Below are 25475 nucleotides of genomic sequence, written 5' to 3'. Positions count from 1 at the left end.
TGAGCAAGTTCTATCAGATTCACCCTGGAGCTTAAAATCCAACGACACAGAGGACTTTTAAAAACCCTGAACCATTAATTCCACCTGTTGGAAGTGGTTCCCTTCACCTGGGCAACTGCTAAGTCATTGTTTTATTTCGCGTAATGGAAACACAGTAATGCATTAGATATTCGTAAGATTAAAATATTTCGAGGCATCCAAGGAGCACAGGAATGCTGAAGTGGTCATGGGCATGAAAGATATTTCATCTGCAACTCCTGTACAGTGATAGGAAAGCATCTGTGATAACGGCTGGTAAGAAATCTACAGGCGAGACTAATATTGTTGTGGGGTGTTGCCTAGGTCCACAGGCGATGCAGAATTTCAGTTACAAGTGAGTAAATCCAGAGAAGTAGACTTTGTCCCATCTGAGTTGACAGAGCCCTTGAATGTTACTCACAGACCTCTGAGGTCTCTCAACATACCAAGGCAAAGAACAAAACCTCCAACGACAGGGTAACAGAAGAGGGAACGAGTGGCCAGCCTTGTTCGTTTGAGACACGATATAAATATCAAACTTAAAGCAGAAATAGTGAAAATGAAATTGCATGTTAAACTGCTCTTCTAGATGCTTATTTTTGGTTTCCCTTATTCTTCTTTTATTTTTCATTATTATTAATACTATTATTGAGACAGAGTCTTGCTCTGTCGCCCAGGCTGGAATGCCACGGTGCCATCTCGGCTCACTGCAACCTCCATCTCCCGGGTTCAAGCGATTCTCCTGCCTCAGCCTCCTGAGTAGCTGGGACTACAGGTGTGTGCCACCACGCCTGGCTAATTTTTGTATTTTTAGTAGACATGGGGTTTCACCACATTGGCCAGGCTGGTCTCGAACTCCTGACCTCATGATCTGTCCACCTCGGCCTCCTAATTTTCATTATATTTTTAATCAATAAACAATAATTGCCTATGTCTCTGGGGTGTGCTGTGATGTTTCTCTTTATCTTTCCTGTTGGATTCATCCTCAGTGTCAGTGCAGAACCCTTGGTTTACAGACACTTGGTTTGAAGAGATCCAACATTCAATGGAAACGTCTATCAGACAATGAGTGAATGGCTGTGCCTTCCATATAAAAGCACGATAGTGGTGTGTTCTGAGTGGAGGCATACCTCTGTGATTTTACACCTCTCTCAGCTCGGCTGGAACCCAGATTCTTTCAGATTTATACCTCTCTGGGTAAACAAAAAGCTGGGACCCAGATTCTCAAAGTTAAGTATAGTCTTTCTGCAAAAGCCTCTTTGTCCACATCAACAGTGAGATAATTTGCTGTCTCAGAACTGCTAGACCAGCTGAACTTTCCTTGTTTGCCTTCTTGTTAGAGTGCCCGTGAAAGGCAGATTGGAGACAAAACTGATTCAACAGAGGCCATGGATAAGAGATGTTTTGTCTCCAATTGCATCAGAATCACAAACTATTCCAGGGGAAGGTACACAGAAGACATTTTTGTAGGTTATTCTTCGCTGAAAGGATTATGAATGACATTTGTCACGGTGGTTCATGCATATTCTTTCTGGGATCTCAACAGCGATGTGATATCCACGAACACAGTCAACATCGTAGAGACTGGGATGTGAAGAAGGGCACAGCAGAGCACAGTGCCTCTGGAAAGCTCCCAGGCCCAACCAATACCAACTCTACACTCCTTCAGCCTGTCTCTCTCCCATGTACCCCTCTTGTCAAGAGAGGGAAATGCAGTTAGAGACAGTCCATTTAATGTTTGTTGAGTGAGTGAAAGAATGAATGAATGTATGAGTTGTCTGTGGCCACATGCCTCTCTGCCAAAATCTATTTCTTCAAACTTAATTTCTGTCTGAACATCTCTATTCAGGCTCCCTGCGGCTTTGGTATTTCAGCAAAAATCCTCCCTGGGTTCTGACTCCAGGAGACAAAAACCACTCATGTAGTCTTTAGAAATCCTTCAATTAATTTTTAAAAATTATTTGTAGAGACAGGGTCTACCTATGTTGCCCAGGCTGGTCTCAAACTCCTGGGGCTCAAGTGATCCTTCTACCTTGGCCTCCAAAGGTGCTGGGGTTACAGTTGTGAGCCACCGCACCTGGCCTCAAACATTTTGTCTTCCAGATTTACCCTCGTTGACGATCTAGTCACCTGATCACTCTCCTCTTTGGGTCATGAGAGCTGGTGACTATGCAGACAACAGGGACTTCAACAGAGTCCTGCCCTTCCATTTACATTTAACCTCATTGTTTATGGGTGGCCCCCAGGAACTCTCAGAAACAACTGTTAGAGTGTAGGGATCCTGAGGGGAGTGGGGTGAAGTTAGACCTGAGCTTCTGAGTTCTCCTTCCTCATTTCTCCTCCCTCCCTCCCTTCTCTCGCATTCCTCCTCACCTTCTCTATCTCTTGACCCCCATCCCTTCTCTCAATTCCTCTTTCTTCTCAAGCTCTGAGAATGTTCTGGCATCTTCCACCATGCAGAGAGTATGGTAGGAGGTTAGGAACTAATGGCTCTGGAACCAATGTCTCCTTCAAGTGACATATACTTTCAATCAGTATCTCCAAGTCTGTTCATGTTCCTATGATATCAGAGAGGGAAGCCAGACTATTTGGTGGCCAGCCAGTCTCCCCCTCCTCTGGGAGATGTCCAGCCTGTGTCCTCTCTTCTGTCTGCACCCAGGGGACCAGATATTTGGAAGCTACACACAGAGACTCAGCTTTAGGGGGCTGGCTCCCCATCTCAAAGACATCTGGTGGTTGAGGCTGGTTGACGCAACCAATCAGTGATCTTTCAGTTGGTAGGTTTTTTGGTGGGGAGAAGGAGTAACCCTACGAAGAAAAAGCACCAGATCCCCGTGCTTTTCAGTCTCTTGTTCCTGACTCAGACCAGGGAACCAATCTCCGGGGAACTTTGAGCTGGGAGGAGCTGACAACGGCTGCTATTGATTTGGGGCTGAGACTTCTCCTGGTTTCTGACGAGTTTTGAACTTGCTGACTTCGGGTAGGTTCAAAGGCAATGAATGTAAGGGCTGTGTGGGCTTCTGGAGGGGGTCTTGGAGAGGTGGCTGGGGCTTTTGATCAGGGCGATTCCCAGGAGATGCTTCTAGGGGAAAAGGGAGAAGCAAGAACCGATAGACGGTTCTAGGACTCTGGGGACTGACAGGTGAGCTGGACAAAGTGGAGATAGCAGGAGTCGCTGCGCCAGCAGGTGGAGGACAAGGTCAGAGGTCAATGTCCGCTAAGCAAACAGCCTTTACTAGGAGTGCTACCAATTAAAGGGACAGCTTTGTGGGGCTACAGAAGCATGTTGGTCTGCCACACTCCTGTCTTCTCCACTGAGGTTTCTGTGGGTAAGGATGTTGTTGTGGAAAAACACCTATAACATTAACTTCACCATTTAATCATTTCTGTATATATGTATTTATCTGTTTTAGAGATGGGGGTCTATACTCTGTCACCCAGGCTGCAGTGAAGTGACACAAACACCTCTCACTGCAGCCTTGACCTCCAGGGCTCAAGCGATCCTCCCAACTCAACCTCCAGAGGAGACGGGACTACAGGTACATGCCACCATGCCCAGCTTATTTTTTAAATTTATTTAGTTATTTATTTATTCATTGATTTCATTTATTTATTTATTTATTTATTTATTTATTTATTTTTGAGATGGAGTTTCCCTCTTGTTGCCCAGGCTGGAGTGCAATGGCACGATCCTGGCTCACCGCAACCTCTGCCTCCCTGGTTCAAGTGATTCACCTGTCTCAGCCTCCCCAGTAGCTGGGATTACAGGCATGCACCACCAAGCCTGGCTAATTTTGTATTTTTAGTAGAGATGGGGTTTCTCCATGTTGGTCAGGCTCAATTCCAGACCTCAGGTGATCCGCCTGCCTTGGCCTCCCAAAGTGCTGGGATTACAGGTGTGAGCCACCACACCCGGCCTTATCAGCCTTTTATAATCAACTTAGTGGGTGCTGCATCCATCAATAATGAAGTGAAGTAGGAGAGGCCAACAGCCAGGATATGTCTGTGCCATCATTATCCACCTGCATCCTGTGACCTGCCACAGCTGGCACCACGGGGGAAAAAGAACACACACACAGACCCCCAAACACTGGAGTCTCCTTGTCCGTCTGCAGCCCCCTGGACCAGCAAGAGGAAAATACACCTTGTCGTCCACCAGAGATGAAAAAGGATCCCCAGCCAGGAGAGATGGCTCACGCCTGTCACCCCAGCACTTTGGGAGGCCGAAGCAAGTGGATCGCTTGAAGCCAGGAGTTCAAGACAAACCTGGCCAACATGGTGAAACCCCATCTCTACTAAAAATACAAAAATTAGCCGGGCGTGGTGGCGGGCGCCTGTAATCCCAGGTACTCGGGAGGCTGAGGCAGAAGAATGGCGTGAACCAGGGAGGTAGAGGTGGCAGTGAGCCGAGATAACACCACTGCACTCCAGCCTGGGCAACAGAGTTAGACTCCATCTCAAAATAAAAAGAGAGAGAGAAAGAAGATGGGGGAGGGGGTATGGCAGGAGTTTCCTTGAAGAGACCAGCATCATTAGTGTGTTCTCATATTGCTATAAAGAAATAACTAAGACTGGATAATATAAAGAAAAGAGACTCCGTCTCAAAGAAAAAGAAATAAGAAAAAGAAAAAGGAGCCCCAAAGCTTCAGGAGATCCAGGGTATGAAACTGCAAATCCACTGGGCAAGGAAGATGATGCCTCAGTATCCCAATTCTTCAGATCCTCTTCTTCTTCTTTTTTTCTTTTTGTTTGAGATGCAGTCTCGCTCTGTCACCCAGGCTGGAGTGCAGTGACACGATCTCAGCTCACTGCAACCTCCACCTCCCGGGTTCAAGCAAATCTCCTGCCTCAGCCTCCCGAGTAGCTGGGATTACAGGCGCGTGCCACCATGGCCAGCTAATTTTTGTATTTTTAGTAGAGACGGGGTTTCACCATGTTGGCCAGGATGGTCTCGATCTCCTGACTGATCCGCCTGCCTCAGCCTCCAAAAATGCTGGGATTACAGGCGTGAGCCACCGCACTGGACCTAGACCTTCCTCTTATCAGTCACCAACTCAGCTTCCCCTGGGACCGCTTCAAAAATCAGCTGTTCATGAGCCCCGGTGCCAAATGCCTGGCTTCTGAGAGACACATGAAGACCCTGATTCCCCTTTTCATGGGGAAGACGTCTGGTCCACCCAGCGGACGGCACAGACAGCTCCTAGCACCACAATGGCAGGGCAAGGGTAAGAGCGTGCCCAGTGGGGAGGCGGGAATGTATACATGTGCTTCCAGACAGGATGTACAAGACAAAGAATTTGAATGACTTTTTGAAACAATGTCATACGGTCGCCTACGCCAAGCCGATTCCCACACAGGAGACAGCGCCTACTCAGTGTGCCGGAACAAGCATTCCTGTGTGAAGAAGTGACTGCTGCCGGCAGGGGCAGCTCACTTGGCAGAGAGGAGAGGCTGGAATGAAGGCTGAAGGCATTTTCAGGGTGTGGACTCCCATCAGTGACTTTTACAGAGGAACCCTGAGCCCAATCTGGGGTCTGGAGTGGGGGCTAAAGGGACAGAGGGGAGGCAGGAAGGGGCTCTCTGGGAGACTTGGTGGATGACACAGAACCACAGACACAGAAAAGGCAAAGCCTAGAAGCTAGCGTTTGAAAATCAAGGTTAGGGAGACCCAACACAGGAGACGATTTGGTAAAGGTGACTCAGGACAGGAGGCAGGCAGGGCTCCCTCGTCAGAGCCCTCTAAACCTGCACTTCTCTTTGTCCTGGTCACCAGAAGAGAGAAAAGAGAGCCTCCGCCTGATGTCAATGAAAGACGTCTCTGTGGGTAAGGATTTAATTTTCCCCTGATTACCTAAGGAGAAAAATTCTCGCTTTTTTTTTTTTTTATTTATTTTTTATTTTTTTTGAGATGGAGTCTCGCTCTGTTGCCCAGACTGGAGTGCAGTGGTACAATCTCGGCTCATTGCAAGCTCTGTCTCCTGGGTTGACGCCATTCTCCTGCCTCAGCCTCCCGAGTAACTGGGATTACAGGCATCTACCACCATGCCTGGCTAATTTTTGTATTTTTAGTAGAGATGGGGTTTCACCGTGTTAGCCAGGATGGTCTCGATCTCCTGACCTCGTGATCCGCCCGCCTCGGCCTGCCAAAGTGCTGGGATTATAGGCGTGAGCCATCACTCCCGGCGAAAAATTCTTTCATCCTCATAAATCTACCCTTCTATTTGCATTCACCTTTGCATCTATCTACATATCTAGCCAGCCACCCACATCCATCCATCCATCCGCCCACCCATCCACGAACCTGTTTATTCATGCATCCATCCATCCATTCAATCATTCACTTATCTACCTATCCATCTATTCATCCATCCATTCATCCACCCATCTACTCATTCACTCATCCACCTAACCATCCATCCATCCACTCATCTACCAAACTAATCATCCATCCCTCCATCTATACATCCACCTATTCAACACATCTATTCACTCATCCATCTGTCCATCTACCCATCCATCCACCTATGAAACTGTCTATCCATCCCCCTTTCCACCTACACATCAACCCAAACACCTGTCTATCCATGTATGCATCTATTCATCCATCAAACATTTATCCATCTCTCCATCCATCCACTGTCTACCCATCCACTCATCCATTCATCCATCCACCCATCTACCCATCCACCCAAATATCCATCCAAACATCCATCTATCCCTCCATTTTACCCACCAATTCACCATCCATTCATGCATCTATCCATTCGTCCACCTTTCCATCCATTTATCTATCCATCCCTTGACCCATCCCTCCCTCCCTCTTTCTCATTTTCCCTCAGTTCCTGCATATGGACACCTAGACATGTCTAGACATCCATGTAGCCATGAGCCCACCTGTAACATCATTCAAGCACAGCCTTGCCTGCTGTTTTGTAGCCAGATGATCACGACTATGGGTGGCAGAATATCAATAGCAGGGTGCAAAACCTGGGGCCACTGGAATTGGGCATATCTGTGAAAATGTCCCTGGAGTCTTTCCTTTTGGTCTCATTTCTTAGAGGACTCAGAAACTGCAGCACTTGTGTTATTTATTAAGTTTCTCTACTGCTGGCCTCTGCTCAAGTGAGTTAGGAGAAACGGCAGGAGCGAGTCTATGAAAGCCCTTAACGCAGAGCCCCACACAGATGAAGACACTGGTCTTAATTGAGACCTCAAATAATAATTATTATGTGAAAATAGATCAAAGCAATATCTCTGCCCTGCAAAATATTGAGAGGGGAAAATCAAGTATTACATTTTGTAAAGATACAAACACTATTTTCCGGTGGGTAAAATAAAGTATAGAAAGCAAGGCCAAGTCTAAAGTCTACTTGAAAGAGTCAGATAATGTTGTAAGATTTATTTGCCTGAACCAGGGTCCCAGAAAACCTTGTTGATCTGTTTACACTGCTCCCTGCTATACCGGACAAGAATAATTCCAATGTACTACTTGCTGGGGGTCCAGGAAGGGCAACTGAAACTGATTCACCCCTAGGATATCAGGACCATAATCTAGTTGCAAGCAGAGACTTTGAGGACAAATGTCTTGATATTTGAATTTCACTTCTGCTGTTTATTAGCAGTGCATTGGTGACCATGTCACCAATCTGATCTTTGACTTGTAGGATGAGAGCAATCATTCTTACTATAAGGTTTGCTGCAGATTTTCTGAAAGTGTTTGCAAAGCACCTGCCATGTAGAAAGGGCTCCATCAAGCAGCACGGCTGTTGTTATAAATTTCATTCCAAAAGAGGGAATTCTTGACAAGACATCCCCAGCCCCTGACTCGTGGATTGAGCCTGCTGATGTTCAGTCAGTGGTGGGAAATGAGGCCGCTAATGGGACCCTGTACCGCACCAAGGTGCTGAGCTGTTGGGAAGATACAGGAAGGAGAAGTCAGACAAGGTCTGGTAAGCCAGCGGACTCACCATGAAAAAGATCTACAAAGAGCTCTCACGTACCTGGAACTAAATTCTGAACCTACACATGAGTTAAAAAGGAAAACAGGCTGGGTGTGGTGGCTCACACCTGTAATCCCAGCACTTTGGGAGGCCGACGCAGGTGGATCACGAGGTCAGGAGTTCAAGACCAGCCTGGCAAAGATGCTGAAACCCCATCTCTACTAAAAATACAAAAATTAGCCAGGCGTGGTGGTAGATGCCTGTAATCCCAGTTACTCGGGAGGCTGAGGCAGGGAACTGCTTGAACCCAGGAGGCAGAGGTCGCAGTGAGCCAAGATTGTGCCACTGCACTCCAGCCTGGGCGACAGAGTGAGACTCCATCTCAAAACAAAACAAAAAATATGCTAGTGGAGATAACTGCGTGCTCCTTGTACCCATAAAAATAAGCATACAAGTTCATGTTTGCCCATATCTGAGCAGAAACAATAGACCTTGTTGGATCATTTAAAATTTTGCTAAGATTTCTGCATGATTTTTTAGCCGTGTAGTATTTTTTTTTTTCTTGGTTAGCAAGTTTTCGTTGGTTTTGGTTTTTAGCATTTTGAATTTATCAGCCTACTGCCTTCTGACTTCCAAAGTTTCCGAAGGGAAGTCTGATGATAATCTTCTCTAGGACTCCTCAGATGGGATCAGTCGCTTCTGTCTTGTGGTTTTCGACAGTTGAATCACACTGTGCTTCGGGGTGGGTCTCTGCCTTCATCCTGCCTGAAGTTCGCTGACTTTCTTGGATGTTTATGTTAAATAGTGACACTGACAGGTCTAAGAATGTCCCCTGTACCGTGGTGAGTGAAATGGAGGAGCACACCCACGAGAGTTCTCAGATCTTCCAACCACCCAACACATGTGGGTTGTGTTCCATTTTCTCTTCCTACAACCATGTTCCTTCCTAACGAAAATGACTGCGTCACCGCCCAATGTAATCACATATCTGAATCTGGTCACACACCCTATGCTTGGCACCGGTCACATCTACTTTGCCCCCAGCCTTTGGGGTCCCTACTCTTGAGGTCCTGAACATTCACAGAGAACAGATCTCATTCGGTGCAGGAGAGGGGCAGAAAGGATTTGCAAGATGAAGTAGGCCAAGTCTTGTAACACCTGTTGTAGGTAGAAGTAATAATGGGCCCCAAAGATATCCATGTCTTGATTCCCAGAACCTGCCCATATATTGCCTTCCATAGCAAGGGAAATGAAGGTTGCGGATGGAATGAAGGTTGCTGATCAGCTGAGCTTGAGATGAGAAGACATTACTGGATTACCCAGGTAGGACCAATGTTATCACGTGGGTCTTTATCATTGAAAAAGGGAAGCAAGAGGGTCAGAGTTAGAGATAGATTAGGAGATGCTACACTGCTGGCTTTGAAGGTGGAGGAAGCAGCCACATAACAAGACTGGCAGGCAGCCTCTAGAAGCTGGAAATGTCAAGCAAACCCTTTCTCTCCTAGAGCCTCCAGAAGACAGCCAGCCCTGCTGACACCTTGATGGGAGCCCCAGGAAGCTAATTTCAGACTTCTTACCTCCAGAACTGAAAGCAAAGAAATGTGCATTGTTTTAAGCTGCAAAGTCTGTGACGCTTTGTCCTAGAAGCAAGAGGAAGCTGAGCTAACCCCCTTAAGCAGCTGAAGGAAATCAAGTCAACAGCAACTGAAGTCATTAGAGTGACTCAGATTCCCATGGGGGATGTTTTTCCTTGCTCTTGGTTTTGCTCAAGACCTAGGATCTGATTTTGGTTGGTGCAAAAGCCACCAAAGTTACCAAGATTAGGGGGAATGGAATTCAGGGCTGAGGGGGGATGTACGAAGCCCAGAGCAGGAGCCGAAGAGCCAATAGATATTGATTTAAACCACGGCACATTCTTAGCAACGGGGGATGTGCCTGCAACTGATGATCAGATGGTGTGTGTTTTCCATGTCTTTTTCAACATCTTACAGGCAAAATCACAATAGCGCATAAGGGTGACCGCACAGCAAAACTATTCTTCTAGAATCACCTTGCACCATAGCAGCAGCTGCAGGGATTGTGTACCACGATGCATCGCTGTGGTCAGGAAAGGCTCCCAGGATGACTGGGAGCTGAACGAGGTGGTAAATGATGGTGTTGGCACTGGGGAGAAGTACAGGGTAGGCATTCCAGGTGACAGGAAGGAAATAAGGAAGTCAAGCAGTGTGATGGTGAGAATAAGCACAGGTTCACCCATGTGTGTGGACCTCTGCTTCTTCACACCCAGGTCACCCAGCTTTGAACACGACAGAAGGTCCAGGAACCCAGCCAGTCCTGGAGGTGCACAGATGAGCAAACCATGGCCACTCACTCACTTTCATGTTGCTTAGCGTCTAACGAGGAAAGCAGACATTTAAACAAAACTGCCCACAGGACATAAAAGTAGTGCTGTGGTCAGAGCAGCAGTAAGAAGGTGAGACTTGTAGATGCTTACAATGTGGTCAGCTTGGGTCAGGCAGGGACACAGATGTGAACTTTTTTTTTTTTTTTTTTTGAGTCACCTAGGATGGAGTTCAGTGGCGCGATCTCTGCTCACTGCAACCTCTGCCTCCTGGGTTTAAGCGATTCTCCTGCCTCAGCCTCCCAAGTAGCTGGGATCACAGGCATATGCCACTACAACCGGATAAATTTTTTTGTACTTTTAGTAGAGCCGGGGTTTCACCGTGTTAGGCAGGATGGTCTCGATCCCCTGACCTCGTGATCTGCCCGCGTTGGCCTCCCAAAGTGCTGGGAATACAGGAGTAAGCCACAGCGCCCAGCCACAGATGTGAACTTTTAAGGGGAAGTGACAGTGGAGCTGACAACTGAAGAATGAAGACAGCACAAGATACAGGCACAAGGGAGTTTTGTGTAGCAAGTGTGGTAAGTGCAAAGGACCTGTGGTCAATGGAACTGACGATCCCATGGGGCTCAGTGAGGAGGGAAAGAGTTCAGGTATAGCGTGGCATGGAGGGGAACACAGTGAGGCCACAGTCAGTCCTCAACCTTGAAAATGGCCCTTTGATTGTCCTCAGGGGCTAGCCTTGCTTGCCATGTTCATTGTGCCTAGCACCCTCTGCTTGCTCCCAGAGAGCTCTCTCTTGCCTCCCAGCTCTGCGTCTCTCAGATTCTGGCTCTGATCCCACACTGCTGTTGCTTCCACTCATGTACCCGTTGCTAACGGCATCGTTTCTTGGAGTAATTCATTGCAAAGTTCATATTCCACTATAAACGCAGTCTGTGCTCAGTACAGTCAACAGGGTGGCCCAAAATAGTTCAATTAAAGAAAAAAAAAATCAAATTTTACCTTGAAAAGAAGCCAGTGATATGGCTTGGGTCCACCTCCCTGAGGTTCTCTGTTAGTGTAAGTTGCTTTTAGGCCTGGTCCTGCTGCATATACAAGGTGTGTCTTTCTTTTTTTTTTCCACCCCCCTTTTTTGAGATGGAGTCTCGCTGTCAGCCAGTCTGGAGTGCAGTGGCGTGAGCTCGGCTCACTGCAACTTCCGCCTCCCGAGTTTAAGCGATTCTCATGCCTCAGCCTCCCAAGTAGCTATGATTACAGGCGTGTGCCACCACACCCGGCTAGTTTTGTTTTTGTTTTTTGTTTTGAATGCTGAGCCTCAGTTTATTGCCCGGGCTGGAGGGCAGTGGCGTGACCTTGGCTCACTGCAACCTCCACCTTCTGGGTTCAAGCAATTCTCCTGCCTCAGCCTCCCAAGTAACTGGGATTACAGGCGCCTGCCACCATGCCCGGCTAATTTTTGTATTTTTGGTAGAGATGGGGTTTTGCCATGTTGGTCAGGCTGTTCTCCAACTCCTGACCTCCGCTAGTCTCGAACTCCTGACCTCAGGTGATCCACCCGCCTCACCTTCCCAAAGTGCTGGTATTACAGGCAGGAGCCACTACACCCAGCCTATCTTTCTATGTAGACGGTGCCCTCTCCTGGTGGGAGGCTCTCAGTGCCTGGCTCCAAATTCATGACGCTAGAGGTGGAAAGGTCCCCAGCTGCCCCCCTTACTTCTCCCAAGCTGGAGCCCTAGCGAATCACCAACTTCCTGTGACCACCTGTTCTAGCTACTTGGTTCACTTTGACCCAGCCCTCAGGGGTGACACCCTCCCTCATCAGGCTCCCAGATCCCATCAAGTGTTGAAACTCTATGTGGCAGGTACAATCCTGGTCCCCAGAGATGCCCATATCCTAATTCTTAGAACGTATGACCTTTTAGGACAAAGAGGAATGTGCAGAAAGGATTCAGGTATGGTTCTTAAGATGGGGACATTGTTTGAATGATCCATGTAATCACAGTGGGGTCCCAGGGCTTTTATAAGAGAGAGGAAGTGAGATATTTAACCACAGAAAAACGGGATGTGAGGATGGAAGCAGAGATCAGAGACATGTGCTTTGAAGATGGGGTAACGGCTAATGAGCCAAGGATGGCAGGTGACTTCTAAAAACTAGAGAAAGCAAGGAATGAATTCTCTCCTAGAGATTCTGGAGAGACCGCAAGCCTCCCAACACCTTGATTTTAAAATAGTGAAATCCATTTCAGACTCCAGACCTACAGAAATGTAAGAAAATAAACATGTGTTGTTTTCAGTGTTGGCAGTTCGTTACCACAGCAACAAGAAAGTAATGCACGCACTTCCCCAATTCATCCTTCTTCAACTGCCCACTCAGGAATAAGGCTCCGTCTCTTCTAAATGGCATCTGTCTGCAGTGTATGAGGAGTGTAAATACAGGGGCCATGATTTTTTTTATTTTTCTTGGTTTTTTTTTTGTTTTTTTAGAGATGGGGTGTCACTATGTTGCCCAGGCTGGCCTTGAATTCCTGGTCTCAAGCAATTCTCCTGCCTTAACCTCCCAAAGTGCTAGGATTATAGGCATGAGCAACTGTGCTCGACCTGTATCTTTTTTTTTTTTTTTTTTTTTTTTTTGAGACAGAGTATCACTCTGTTGCCCAGGCTGGAGTGCAATGCTGCGATCTCAGCTCACTGCAACTTCCGCCTCCTGGGTTCAAGCAATTTTCCTGCTTCAGCCTCCCAAGTAGCTGGGATTACAGGTGCCCACCAGCCTGCCCAGCCAATTTTTGTATTTTTGGTAGAGACGGAATTTCACCATGTTGCCCAGGCTGATCTCAAACCCCTGGTCTCAGGTGATCCTCCTCTCTCACCCTCTTGAGTAGCTGGGGTTAGTGACATAAGCCACTGCATCTGGCCTTTGAATCCTCTTGAGAATTAAGTCAATGGTCTGTTTCCGCAATTCTACTCACTTATTTCCCCACAGCCCTTCTCCTCCTCTTTCCCTTTTTCCACCTCCCACATGCTTCGCCCCTCACATGCCCTTCCTATGAGTCTCAGCATCCATGCATCCTTGCACCAAAGCGCGAGCGACATGGGGTCAGTCTTGGATGGAAAAGGAGCTCCCTTCTACACTTTCCTGAGGTCCTGGAGCTGATGTTACTGGCGTCCCATCCTCCCTTTCAATCACCTTCACCTTCTGCCATCCCTCCCATGAAGGTCAGCCCCACTTCAGGCCATCCTCGACCTCCTTTACCACTTCTGTGCACCCCTCCAGCCCTGTGCTCATTGCTTCTCATGCTCTATACCTGCAATCTTTGACTGTTGCCCTTGAATTGCTGGTTTGCTCTTTCCTGTGATCTGAAAAAGCTAGAGAAGCACAGGGGTTTTCTTTCCTCCCTTTGCTGTGGCGTGAACCCCCACTCCCCTGCCACGCAGGCCTGGAGGGTCTGCCTAAGTAAACCATTTGCATGATTGTATGCCAGAGTTGCATACTGTCATGAGTCATAAAAAGATATGTGGGGCCAGGCGCGGTGGCTCACGCCTGTAATCCCAGCACTTTGCGAGGCTGCAGCAGGCACATCACGAGGTCAGGAGTTCGGGACCAGCCTGACCAACATGGCAAAACCCCATCTCTACTAAAAATACAAAAATTAGTGTGGTGGTGGATGCCTGTAATCCCAGCTACTCGGGAGGCTGAGGCAGGAGAATTGCTTGAACCCAGGAGGCGGAGGTTGCAGTGAGCCAAGATCATGCCATTGCAGTCCAGCTTGGGTGACAACAGCAAGGCTCCACTCAAAAAAAAAAAAAATGCGTATCATGTCCTTGCCCTCAAAATGTAGAAATAGGATCTTATTTAGAAATAGGATCCTTGCAGATGGGTCCTAAATCCAATTACTAGTGTATTTGTAAGGAGAGAGAGATTTGGAGACACAGAGGAGGAAGCCAAGTAGTGACGGAGGCAGGGACTACAGTGATGTGGCCACAAGTCCAGGGACACCTGGGGCCCCCAGGAGGTGAGAGAGGCAAGAAGAATCCTCCACTAGAGCCTCCAGGAGGAGCGCAGCCCTGCTCACACCTAGATCTCAGACTTCTGGTCTTTGGAATGGTGACGTCAATTTCCTTTGTCTTAAGTCACCGAGTGAGTGGTGATCAGCTGTGGTAATGTGATAGATTCTCATCTCAGAAGGCATCAGAGTGGCCCCATCTGGGTCAAAGTATCCTGAGGTCTGTATGGCATTTCTTCTAATCATACCCGTGAATGACCAGTGCGTGAAAAGTTTCCGTAGTTTGCCCTCCCTAAGATGGTAATTTCTTCCCTTGTGAAACTCTTCAGGGCATCTCATAGTGTGGTATCCGTTGTGGCATCTCCTCTTTCCTTAATTAATTAGGATGTTTGAGCCCAAAAATGTGATCATTAGTATTAAGTGTTCTTTGCTTTTTTGTTTCTTTTCTGAAATGGAGTCTTACTCTGTTGCCAGGCTGGAGCACAGTGGCACGATCTCGGCTCACTGCAACCTCCGCCTCCTGCGTTCAAGCGATTCTTCTGCCTCAACCTCCTGAGTAGCTGGAACTACAGGTGCCCGCCACCACACCCGGCTAATTTTTTGTATTTTTTTACTAGAGACAGGATTTCGCCATGTTGGCCAGGATGGTCTCGATCTCCTGACCTCAGGATCTGCCAGCCTTGGCCTCCCAAAGTGCTGGGATTACAGGCGTGAGCCACAGGGCCCAGCCGGCATTAGGATTTTTTAATAAATAAAACTGGAGAAGCATTACTGTAGCTACAGGATACTAAGAAAAAGTTCATTCTTGAGCTGAGGAAAAAAAAAAACCAACCAACCTAGCTGCACATGGTGGCTCACGCCTGTGATCCCAGCACTTTGGGAGGCTGAGGCAGGCGGATCACCTGAGGTCGGTGGTTCAAGACCAGCCTGGCCAACATGGTGAAGCCCTGTCTCTACAAAAATACAAAAATTAGGCATGATGGCAGGTGCCTGTAATCTCAGCTACTCAGGAGGCTGAGGCGGAAGAATCACTTGAACCTGGGAGGCAGAGGTTGCAGTGAGCCGAGATCGTGCCACTGCACTCCAGCTTGAGGGACAGAGAGAGACTCCATCTCAAAAACAAAACAAAACAAAACAAAATCCTGACATTAGAACAATTGTGTTGTCAAGTAAATTAGAGGATGCTGGGACAGTGACATTCCTTCCCTCTCTCCTGGACCCTGGCAGTAAAGCACTGGAGGGGTTCAGACGCATCTGAATCATGGGGCGTGTGACCCAGGGGCTGCTTTTTCACCCAAGGACATTTCCAACCTCACAATGGCACTCTGGTTAGAACTTCCTCAAGAAGAGACACGCGTAACACCAAGGAACGCGGCACAATTCAGCAGTCCTGAATACAGCAGCATGAATGGTGCCTTCTAAGAGCGTTCAGAGCAGCTAACAAGCAAGAGATGATGGCTGGGATTTCTCAATAAACCACTGCAGTATATTAGCGTTTGGACATCAATCAATATTTTTCAACATCTCCTAGTGAGAAACTTAGATAATGCCTGATAAGAACACACATGGCAGCATAGAATCAGTTCTTCCATTTGCTTCTTTTAGGCAGGGATGTTTTTTGCTCTTGGAACTGACCCGACCCCAGAGTTCTAGCAGAGCCCTCATTAAGTGGGGTGGGATGGAGAATTGTTAAGAAACACTAATGACCAAGGCATGTATTTTCACATTCATATTTGTTCTCTCTGGAGCTACCAGACACTCACTGCAACAAAACCCACCCAACTCTGTGGAAAGGAAGGGAAATGTATTAGCCACATGCCTGTGCCTGCAGGAATCTGGCTCTGTAGCTGCCTGAATTCCAAAGTAAAAGCTGCAGTTAGGACAGGAGCGGTGGCTCATGCCTGTAATCCCAGCACTTTGGGAGGCGGAGGCAGGTGGATCACCTGAGGTTGGGAGTTCGAGACCAGCCTGACCAACATGGAGAAACCCCATCTCTACTCAAAATACAAAATTAGCTGGGTGTGGTGGTACATGCCTGTAATCCCAACTATTCAGGAGGCTGAGGCAGGAGAATCGCTTGAACTCAGGAGGCGGGGGTTGCAGTGAGCCAAGATCACGCCATTGCACTCCAGCCTGGGCAACAAGAGCGAAACTCCATCTCACAAAAAAAAAAAAAAAAAAAAGAAAGAAAAAGAAAAAGAAAAAGAGCTGCAGTCACTCAGATCTTCTGTCCTTACTCAGTTGCATGTTTCTCCAAGTTATGTGGTTCCATAGATGTTGAGATGTTTGTGACATCCATGTCCCCTTCGATTTTGGTCCTCTGTTTCTGATAGGGACTGTATGGTTGACTCCAATGACCAATCATCAAATTTCCATTATGCCAAAGTTGCGTGTGCATGTGTGTGTGCGTGTACAACTATGAGTATGTACATGTGTATGTAGGTATTTGTGTGCATGTGCATATCTCTGTGTATGTGTGTTTGTGTATATGTGTTCGTGTATGTGTGTAGGTGTAAGTATGCATGTATATTTGGTATGTATGTACATGTGTATCTGTGTGTATGTGTATGTGTGTATGTATTTGTGTTCATGTGCATATGTGTATATCTTTGTGTTTCTGTATGTGTGTGTATAGGTGTAAGTATGAATGTATGTTTGGTATGTATGCATATGCATATCTGTGTGTACATGTGTATATCCGCAGGCTTGTGGATATCTGTGTGCATGCATGTGTATGTGTGTATATGTGTGTAGGCATATATCTGTGTATATGTTTGTATGTATACCTGTGTATGTATGTTTTATATGTGTATATCTGTGTATGGTTTATGTGCATAGGTATATGTGTGTATCTGCGTGTGTATGTCTGCATACATGTGCATAAGAATGTGTATCTGTGTATGTCTATATTTGTGCATGTATGTATGTTTATATCTGCATATACATGTGCAGTATGTATTTGTAAGATGTGTATAACTGTGTGCATGCATGTGTATGTGTGATATATGTGTGTGTGACTGTGTACACACAAGGGTTTAAAACTTACTGCAATAGAACCTTTGTGAATAACCACAAGAACACACAATTGTGCTTCCTATTGGTACAGGAGAGCAAGAGGAAGAACATTTTATAAAACTCTCTTTTGTTAGTTTTAATCGTATAATGGTAGGAAGAAGTATGGCATGAAGGATAGTTTTGTATATGCTGCAGGAATTTCTACCCATCCAGGAGAAAGCTGGGACCACATAAATCTCAAAGATAACCAAGGAAATATCTGACTCATATTTTAGACTCATATTTAGACATATTTTGGTCATAGTCTGACCAAAGAAGAAAAACTTCAATTTTATAAGCTCTTCAATGTACCTCTAGTGTATATTAATGCTTTTTATGCTTATATGCCTGATAACAAAAACTATCATAAGAGACTGCAAAAATCTCACCCTTGCAAAAAAAATAATTCCACAAGGACATCTGCTCAACAACTGGCTGTCCAAACTCAGACTGCTGTCACCATGTTATTGATCTTTTTAGCCAAGGATAATCATTTCAAAATAATTATGGAATCCTCTTCATTATTTCCTTTAAAATCCTTTTTTCCCCTTTACCTCCCTGAATATGTACATATTTTAATATGGCACATCTATTCTCATGGCACTACTATACTCCCAAATAAACATCTCTTCTATTACAGAGTATATTAGTCAGTCCTTACACTGCTATAAAGACATACCTGAGACAGGGTAATTTATAAAGAAAAAGAGGTTTAATTGGCTCACAGTTCCACAGGTAGTACAGGAAGCGTGGCTGGGGCGGCCTCAGGAAACTTAAAATCAGGGCAGAAGGCAAAAGGGAAACAGGCACGTTTTACATGGCCAGAGCAGGAGCAGGACGGGGGTGGGGAAGTTGTTGCACACTTTTAAACAACCAGATTGGATGATAACTCACCCTCACCACAACAGCACCATGGGGAACAGTGGTAAACCAGTCAACGGAAACCACTCCCATAATGCAGTCACCTCCCACCAGGCCCCACCTCCAAACTGGGGATTCCAACTCAACCTAAGATTTGGTGGGGAACCAGATCCAAACCATCTCTTTGTGTTTACTTAGGTTGACCCCATACTCTGTATCTGTACCTGTTTCATCCAATTTTATTCTTTTTTATAAAACCAATGCAGTAAAGATGCAACTAAATGTGGACCCTGGGAACAAGGAGTCCAGAGGTCGCCCAAAGAGTTGCAAAGTGAATCCGGAAACCTGAATCTGAAGATGGGTGACTGAGAGCCTGATGCCAGCCTCCTCTTGGGTCCTGATTGAAATCTTACCTATTGAAATTTTGCTATTGGATTTTGCATGTAAGGGCCTCCATCAGAGGACAGACTGAGGCATATGGTTTGCCCAGTGAAATAAACAATTTCCAGAGCTTATGAATTGAAGGGTGGGATGAATACAATACATAGAGCACCGAAGCAAACACATCAGAGTCGAGGCAACTCCCCTGGGAGAAAAAACAGAAACCTTGAACTGAATAGTTCAGAACAGGTTGTCACAAACTGAGCATCTCGGGGACCTTTTACCCACAAGAGCTGTAATCTGGAAAGATCTTTGCCTGTTTACCATGATTTCTTTTTCCTGGGAGGTATAAATTCCCAGTGCCCTCCTCTATCTTACTGTGGACGGAATTAGCTCAGGTTTTCGATTTTTAAACAGGTACCACCAAAAACTGTCTTCTCAATGCTTCCCACGCTATTCCACATGGACTTTTGGCTTACAGTTTATTTTCATTTTACCCACTTTTTATCTGTCCTCTAATCTGTCAATCGCCTATTAATCAATCATCTCTCTCTAAAAATATCTTCTATCATTCATATATCTATATATCCATTTCTATCATTGATCTGTCTCTGTGTATATTTATCTATCCATGTATTCATCTATCTATCTACCTACCCTGTCTACGTATCTATTTATGTACTGGCTTTATCTGCCTATCATGTATCTAGCCATTTATTCATTTACCTATCCACCCACCCTGTATATATATCTATATATCTATCAGGTCCAATCTATGTATCTATCTATGTATCTATCTAATCTCTATCTAATCATCTATCAATCAATCTTGTATCTAGCCATTTATTCATTTATCTATCCACCCACCCTGTATATATCAGGTCTAATATATGTATCTATCTATGTATCTATGTAATATCTATCTATCAATCATCTATCTACCTATCATGAATCTATCTGTATCAATGTATTTGTCTGTCTGTCTACCTATCTTTATTAACTTACTGACCATGAGTAACTCGAACAAGATAAATTCACAATTTTTCTGGGAGGAAATTTCAGGTTGATTCCAGCAGGTAGCAAACATAAAAGCTGTCTTACACCAGGAAACGGTTAAAGACCCAAAGGAGGAAGAACTTTTTCATCCTTTCATAAAAGACCAACAAGTCTGATGGGAGAGCTGCAGCTGTGCCTTAAAATGCAAAGTGACTCAGAGAACAAGGTGCAGGTGAAAGAAAGAAGAAAGCTCGTAAAGTCAGAGGTGGGAGAACCAACAGAGCTCACTTAGACGGAAACTCTTTTTTTTGTTTTGTTTTTTGAAACGGAGTCTTGCTCTGTCACCCAGGCTGGGTGCAATGGTGTAATCTCAGCTCACTGCAACCTCCTGCCTCAGCCTACAGAGTAGCTGGCATTACAGGCTTCCGCCACCACACCTGGCTAATTTTTGCATTTTTAGTCGAGATGGGGGTTTCTCCATGTTGGCCAGGCTGGTCTCAAACTCCTGACCTCAAGTGATTGAACTGCCTTAGCCTCCCAAAGTGCTGGGACTGCAGGCATGAGCCACTGTGTCCAGCCAGATGGAAACTTTTTTTTTTTTTTTTTTGAGATGGAGTTTTGCTCTTGTGGCCCAGGCTGGAGTGCAACAGCACAATCTCGGCTCACCACAACCTCCGCCTCCCAGGCTCAAGCAATTCTCCTGCCTCAACCTCCTGAGTAGCTGGGATTACAGGCATGTGCCACCACGCCCAGCTAATTTTGTACTTTGAGTAGAGATGGGGTTTCTCCATGTTGGTCAGGCTGGTCTTGAACTCCTAGCCTCAGGTGATCCACCTGCCTTGGCCTCCCAAAGTGCTGGGATTACAGGCATGAGTCACCGCGCCTGGCCAAAACTTTTCAATCATTTAAACGAGTGCCTCATCTCTAGCCCAATGTCCTCTGCACCTTTTCATCCTTGAAGGGTGACAGCCCAAATCCCACTCTAGGCTGATGGAATGACGAAGCTCCATGAAATTTCTGTTTTCAAGCTGTCCCTGAGTGAAATGACCTATTTCCTTGCTTTCTTCACTGGTAGGGATGACTGGCCCAGCCAAAACCCTCCTGTGCCCGCAAGCCAATGCTGAAAATGAATTTCACCATTTAGTTATTATTTTAGTCATTTAAAAATAAAATCTGGTCAATAGCCAGACATGCTAGCCAGAAGCAAGCTAAGGCAATGCTCCATCTCTGTTCCGTGTGTCTTGAAAGTGTGCCTTTTGAGAATAATGAAAATCTCCACAATATGTTCTTGGGCTAATGAGAAGTCAAGTGTTTATTTGTATTTTTAATATTAAAGAGAACATCTTTGCCCCTGGGAAAATATTTATGAGAAACATAACTAAATGGAGACTAAGCTTTCCTTTTCATTTCCCTTCTGCGTCACAGACTCTTCTGTTTCTTCAAAGCACTAATTAAATATTTAAAGCTGTTATCAGTGCAGAAGTGTTCCTCCGTAAAATGCTTCAATGAGCTGGAAAAAAGCGGAGGATAATTTGTTACCATCTACGTATTCATCACATAAGGACGTCAGGAGGTATTAGAGTCACTATCGATGTGTCTGACGACACAGCATTGGTAATATTAGAACACTTCCAGCTTTCAAGGTGTACATTTTTCATCTCCTCCTTTCCACTTCCTTCCATTGGTATCCAGGCCCCTTGGAGAGGTGGCTGCAGGTCACTTTTATTATTATTTTTTTTTATTTATTTTATTTTAATTTTATTTATATTTATTATTATTATTATTATTTTTTTTTTTTGAGATGGAGTCTTGCTCTGTCGCCCAGGCTGGAGTGCAATGGTTCGATCTAGGCTCACTGCAACCTCTGCCTCCTGGGCTCAAGTGATTCTGCTGCCTCAGCCTCCTGAGTAGCTGGGACTATAGGCGTGTGCCACCATGCCTGGTTAATTTTTTGTTTGTTTGTTTTTGAGATGGAGTCTCGCCCTGTCACCCAGGCTGCAGTGCAGTGGAGCCATCTTGGCTCACTGCAACCTCTGGCTCCCAAGTTCAAGCAATTCTCCTGCCTCTGCCTCCCAAGTAGCTGGGATTACAGGCGCCTGCCACCATGCCCAGCTATTTTTTTGTATTTTTAGTAGAGACGGGGTTTCACCATGTTGGCCTGGATGGTCTTTATCTCCTGACCTCAGGTGATCCATACGCCTCAGCCTCCCAAAGTGCTGGGATTACAGGCGTGAGCCACCGCTCCCAGCTGGTCACGTTTATTTTTCAGCCAGTTTCTGTGCACCAAATAAGGGACAGCCTTCTGGAAGCATTTTAAAAGGGAGAAAGTAAAAAGCTATACGAAGTTCATTCCAAAACATACCTCCCTGATTTCTCAAAGAACTAAAAAGAGAACTACTACCATTTAGTTCAGCAATCCCATTCCTCCATACATACGTAAAGTGGCTCAAGCCTGTAATCCCAGCACTTTGGGAGGCCGAGACGGGCGGATCACGAGGTCAGGAGATCGAGACCACCCTGGCTGACACGGTGAAACCCCGTCTCTACTAAAAAATACAAAAAACTAGCCGGGCGAGGTGGCGGGCGCCTGTAGTCCCAGCTACTCGGGAGAATGAGGCAGGAGAATGGCATGAACCCGGGAGGCGGAGGCGGAGCTTGCAGTGAGCTGAGACCCGGCCACTGCACTCCAGCCTGGGCGGCAGAGCGAGACTCCGTCTCAAAAAAAAAAAAAAAAAAAAAAAAAGAAAATAAATTATCCTGCCAAAGAGACTCCTGCACACATATGTTGACCACAGCACTATTTCCAATAGCAAAGACATGGAATCAATCTAAATGCCCATGAATGGTGGACTGGATAAAGAAAATGTGGTACCTAGACGCCATGGGATACTACACAGCCACAGAAAAGAACAAAACCACGTCCTTTGCAGCAACACGGATGGAGCTGGAGGTTCTTATTGTAATCAAACTAATCCAGAAACAGAAAACCAAATATTGCACGTTCTCATGTATAAGTGGATCTACACATTGGGTACTCATGGACACAAAGATAGGAACAGACACTGGGGGCTTCTAGAGTGTGGAGGGAGGGACAGGGGTAAGAACTGAAGAACTACCTATTGGGCGCTCCGCTCACTACCTGGGTGATGAGATCGATCATACCCCAAATCTCAGCATCACACCCACGTAACAAGCCTGCATATGTTCCACAAGTCAGCAAAATAAATCATGATGAAAATAATGAAATGTTCTTAGTTTTATTTTAACAAAAAATTAGAAATCCAACATTTTCAACTCTCTGGCTTGGACCTGATTCTAGGGAAAATATCCTAGGTCTGTGTTTTATAAAGATATGTGTAAATATATGTGTGTGTATGTGTGTGTGTGTGTATACATATATATATATACACACACAATGTGGGTATGCTTGTATATGTGTATATACCTATATATACCTATACATACATGGAGGTATACACACATATATATGTATGTACATATACATATACAAGCATACACACATAAACAACAGTGTCTTAGTCTTCACATTGAATTTTTTATTGTTCTGCAAATGGAATAACTGTTGATATTTTGAAATAGAACATGCATTTGCTATTATATTTCATCCATATTTTTTTAACCCCTTCTGTGTTTCAGGCAGTGTCCTAGATAGATCTGGGGATTTTGGAGTTGAACAAAACACAGTTCCTTCTTGAAACTGACATTTAGAGAAGCATATCTGAGAGACAAGCAAATGAGGTCAAGCATTAATAAGGCTATGAATAAAACACATCAAAACGCTGAGTAAGAAATATTTATTTATGTATTACTCACCTACTTGACAGAGAAGAAAGAACAAGAAAACTTGAAAGCCGACCTATGTGGTCATCAGGGAAATGCAAATCAAAACCACAATGAGACAGCTCATCATACACACTAGGATGGCTCTAATGACAAAGACAGACAATGACAAGTGTTGGCTCGGATGTGCAGAAACTGGAGTACTCTTACATTGTTTGTGGGATGGTGCAATGGTGCAGGTGCTTTGAAAAGCAGCCTGGCGGATCCTTCAATGGTTAAACATAGAGTTATCATATGACCCAGCCATTCCCCTCCCGGGTATTTACCCAAAAAATTGAAGACAAGTACTCAGACAAGTACGTACATAGAAGTCCTAACTGTATGCTAAGTGCTAAGCATTATTCATGGTAGTCACACAGTGGAAAGAACCCAATGCCCATCAACAGGTGTGTGGGTAAACAAAATGTGGTCTACCCATATAATGGAATGTCATTCGGCCATCAAAAAGAATGAAATTCTGATGCATGGTACAGAATCAATGGACCTCAAAAATATTATGCTGAGTGAAAGAAGCCAGGCACAAAACCACATGGGATGCCATTTGTTTGAAATGCCCCTGATAGGCAAATCCATGGATACGAAGTAGATTTGTGAGTGGCTGCATAGGGCTAGAGCAGATGGCAGGATGGTGGTGATGAACCAGGGAATGTTGCAACTATCCTTATGAACCAGGAAATGCTACAGTTACCTGGATGAACAAGGAAGTGTGGCAATGTCCCTATGAACCAGGAAGTGCTATAATTATTCGTATGAACCAGAGAGTTGCAAATGTCTTTATGAACCAGGAAGTTCTACAGTTATCCATATGAACCAGAATGTGCTGCAGTGTCACTATGACCCAGGAAGTGTCACAATGTCCCTGCAAACCAGGAAGTACAATTATCCGTATGAACCAGGAAATGCCACAACTATCTGTATTAACCTCGAAATGTTACAGCGTCTCCATAAACCAGGAAGTGCTGCAATTAGACATATGAACCAGAAAGTGTTACAATGCCCCTACAAACCAGGAAGTTCTACAATTATCCGAATGAACCAGGAAGTGTTGCAATGTCCCTGTGAACCAGGAAGTGCTACTATTATCCATATGAACCAGGAAGTGCTACAATTATCCATATAAACCAGAAAGTGTTGCAATATCCTTATGAACCAGGAAGTGCTAGAACTATCTGGATGAACCAGGAAGTGTGGCAATGTCCCTATGAACCAGTAAGTGATACAATTATCCATATGAATCAGGAAGTGTGGCAATGTCCCTATGAACCAGGAAGTGCTACAATTATTCCTATGGACCAGAGGGTTGCAAATGTCTTTATAAACCAGGAAGTTCTACAATTATCCATATGAACCAGAAAGTGTTACAGTGTCACTATGACCCAGGAAGCATCACAATGTCCCTGCAAACTATGAAGTACTACAATTATCCGTATGAACCATGAAGTGTTACAATGTCCCTATGAACCAGGAAGTGCTACAACTATCCGGATGAACCAGGAAGTGTGGCAACTATCCAGATGAACCAGGAAGTGTGGCAATGTCACTATGAACCAGTAAGTGATACAATTATCCATATGAATCAGGAAGTGTGGCGATGTCACTATGAACCAGAAAGTGATACAATTATCCATATGAATCAGGAAGTATGGCAATGTCATTATGAACCAGAAAATGTCACACTTTCCCTATGAACCAGGAAGTGCTACAATTATCCGGATGAACCAGGAAGTGTGGCAATGTCCCTATGAACCAGGAAGTGCTACAGTTATTCCTATGAACCAGAGGGTTGCAAATGTCTTTATGAAGCAGGAAGTTCTACAATTATCCATATGAACCAGAAAGTGTTGTAGTGTCACTATGACCCAGGAAGCATCACAATGTCCCTGCAAACCAGGAAGTACTACAATTATCCGTATGAACCAGCAAGTGTGGCAATGTCCCTATGAACCAGGACGTGCTACAATTATTCCTATGAACCAGAGGGTTGCAAATGTCTTTATGAACCAGGAAGTTCTATAATTA

At 45.3% G+C, this 25475-nt stretch overlaps 1 protein-coding gene across 23 annotated transcripts in view; it reads right to left on the bottom strand.

The window, feature by feature from the left end:
- The window catches only part of LOC105478064 (circumsporozoite protein-like), a 70181-nt gene that overhangs the window by 17395 nt on the left and 27311 nt on the right, over positions 1 to 25475 (bottom strand). For 2 of the 23 annotated variants that reach the window (XR_011618528.1, XM_071089457.1), the window contains 2 exons: positions 23430 to 23542; positions 17215 to 21105 (listed from right to left, as the gene is read on the bottom strand). The exons of 18 other annotated variants lie outside the window; for them this stretch is intronic. Coding sequence is in view for 3 of the 5 variants with exons in the window: in XM_071089457.1 (XP_070945558.1) it covers positions 23532 to 23542 (11 nt within the window). In the remaining 2 variants the exon portion in view is untranslated. Of the gene's footprint in view, positions 1 to 1120; positions 7927 to 17214; positions 21106 to 23429; positions 23543 to 25475 lie in introns of those variants that run through there. 3 more of the 23 variants (XR_985132.3, XM_011735030.3, XM_011735026.3) reach the window with 2 other exon arrangements.

Source organism: Macaca nemestrina, chromosome Y, assembly GCF_043159975.1.
Source record: "Macaca nemestrina isolate mMacNem1 chromosome Y, mMacNem.hap1, whole genome shotgun sequence".
In the NCBI taxonomy this organism is placed as follows: Eukaryota; Metazoa; Chordata; class Mammalia; order Primates; family Cercopithecidae; genus Macaca; species Macaca nemestrina.
Note: the sequence above shows the minus strand (reverse complement) of the source record. Positions and strands in the feature narration are given on the sequence as shown.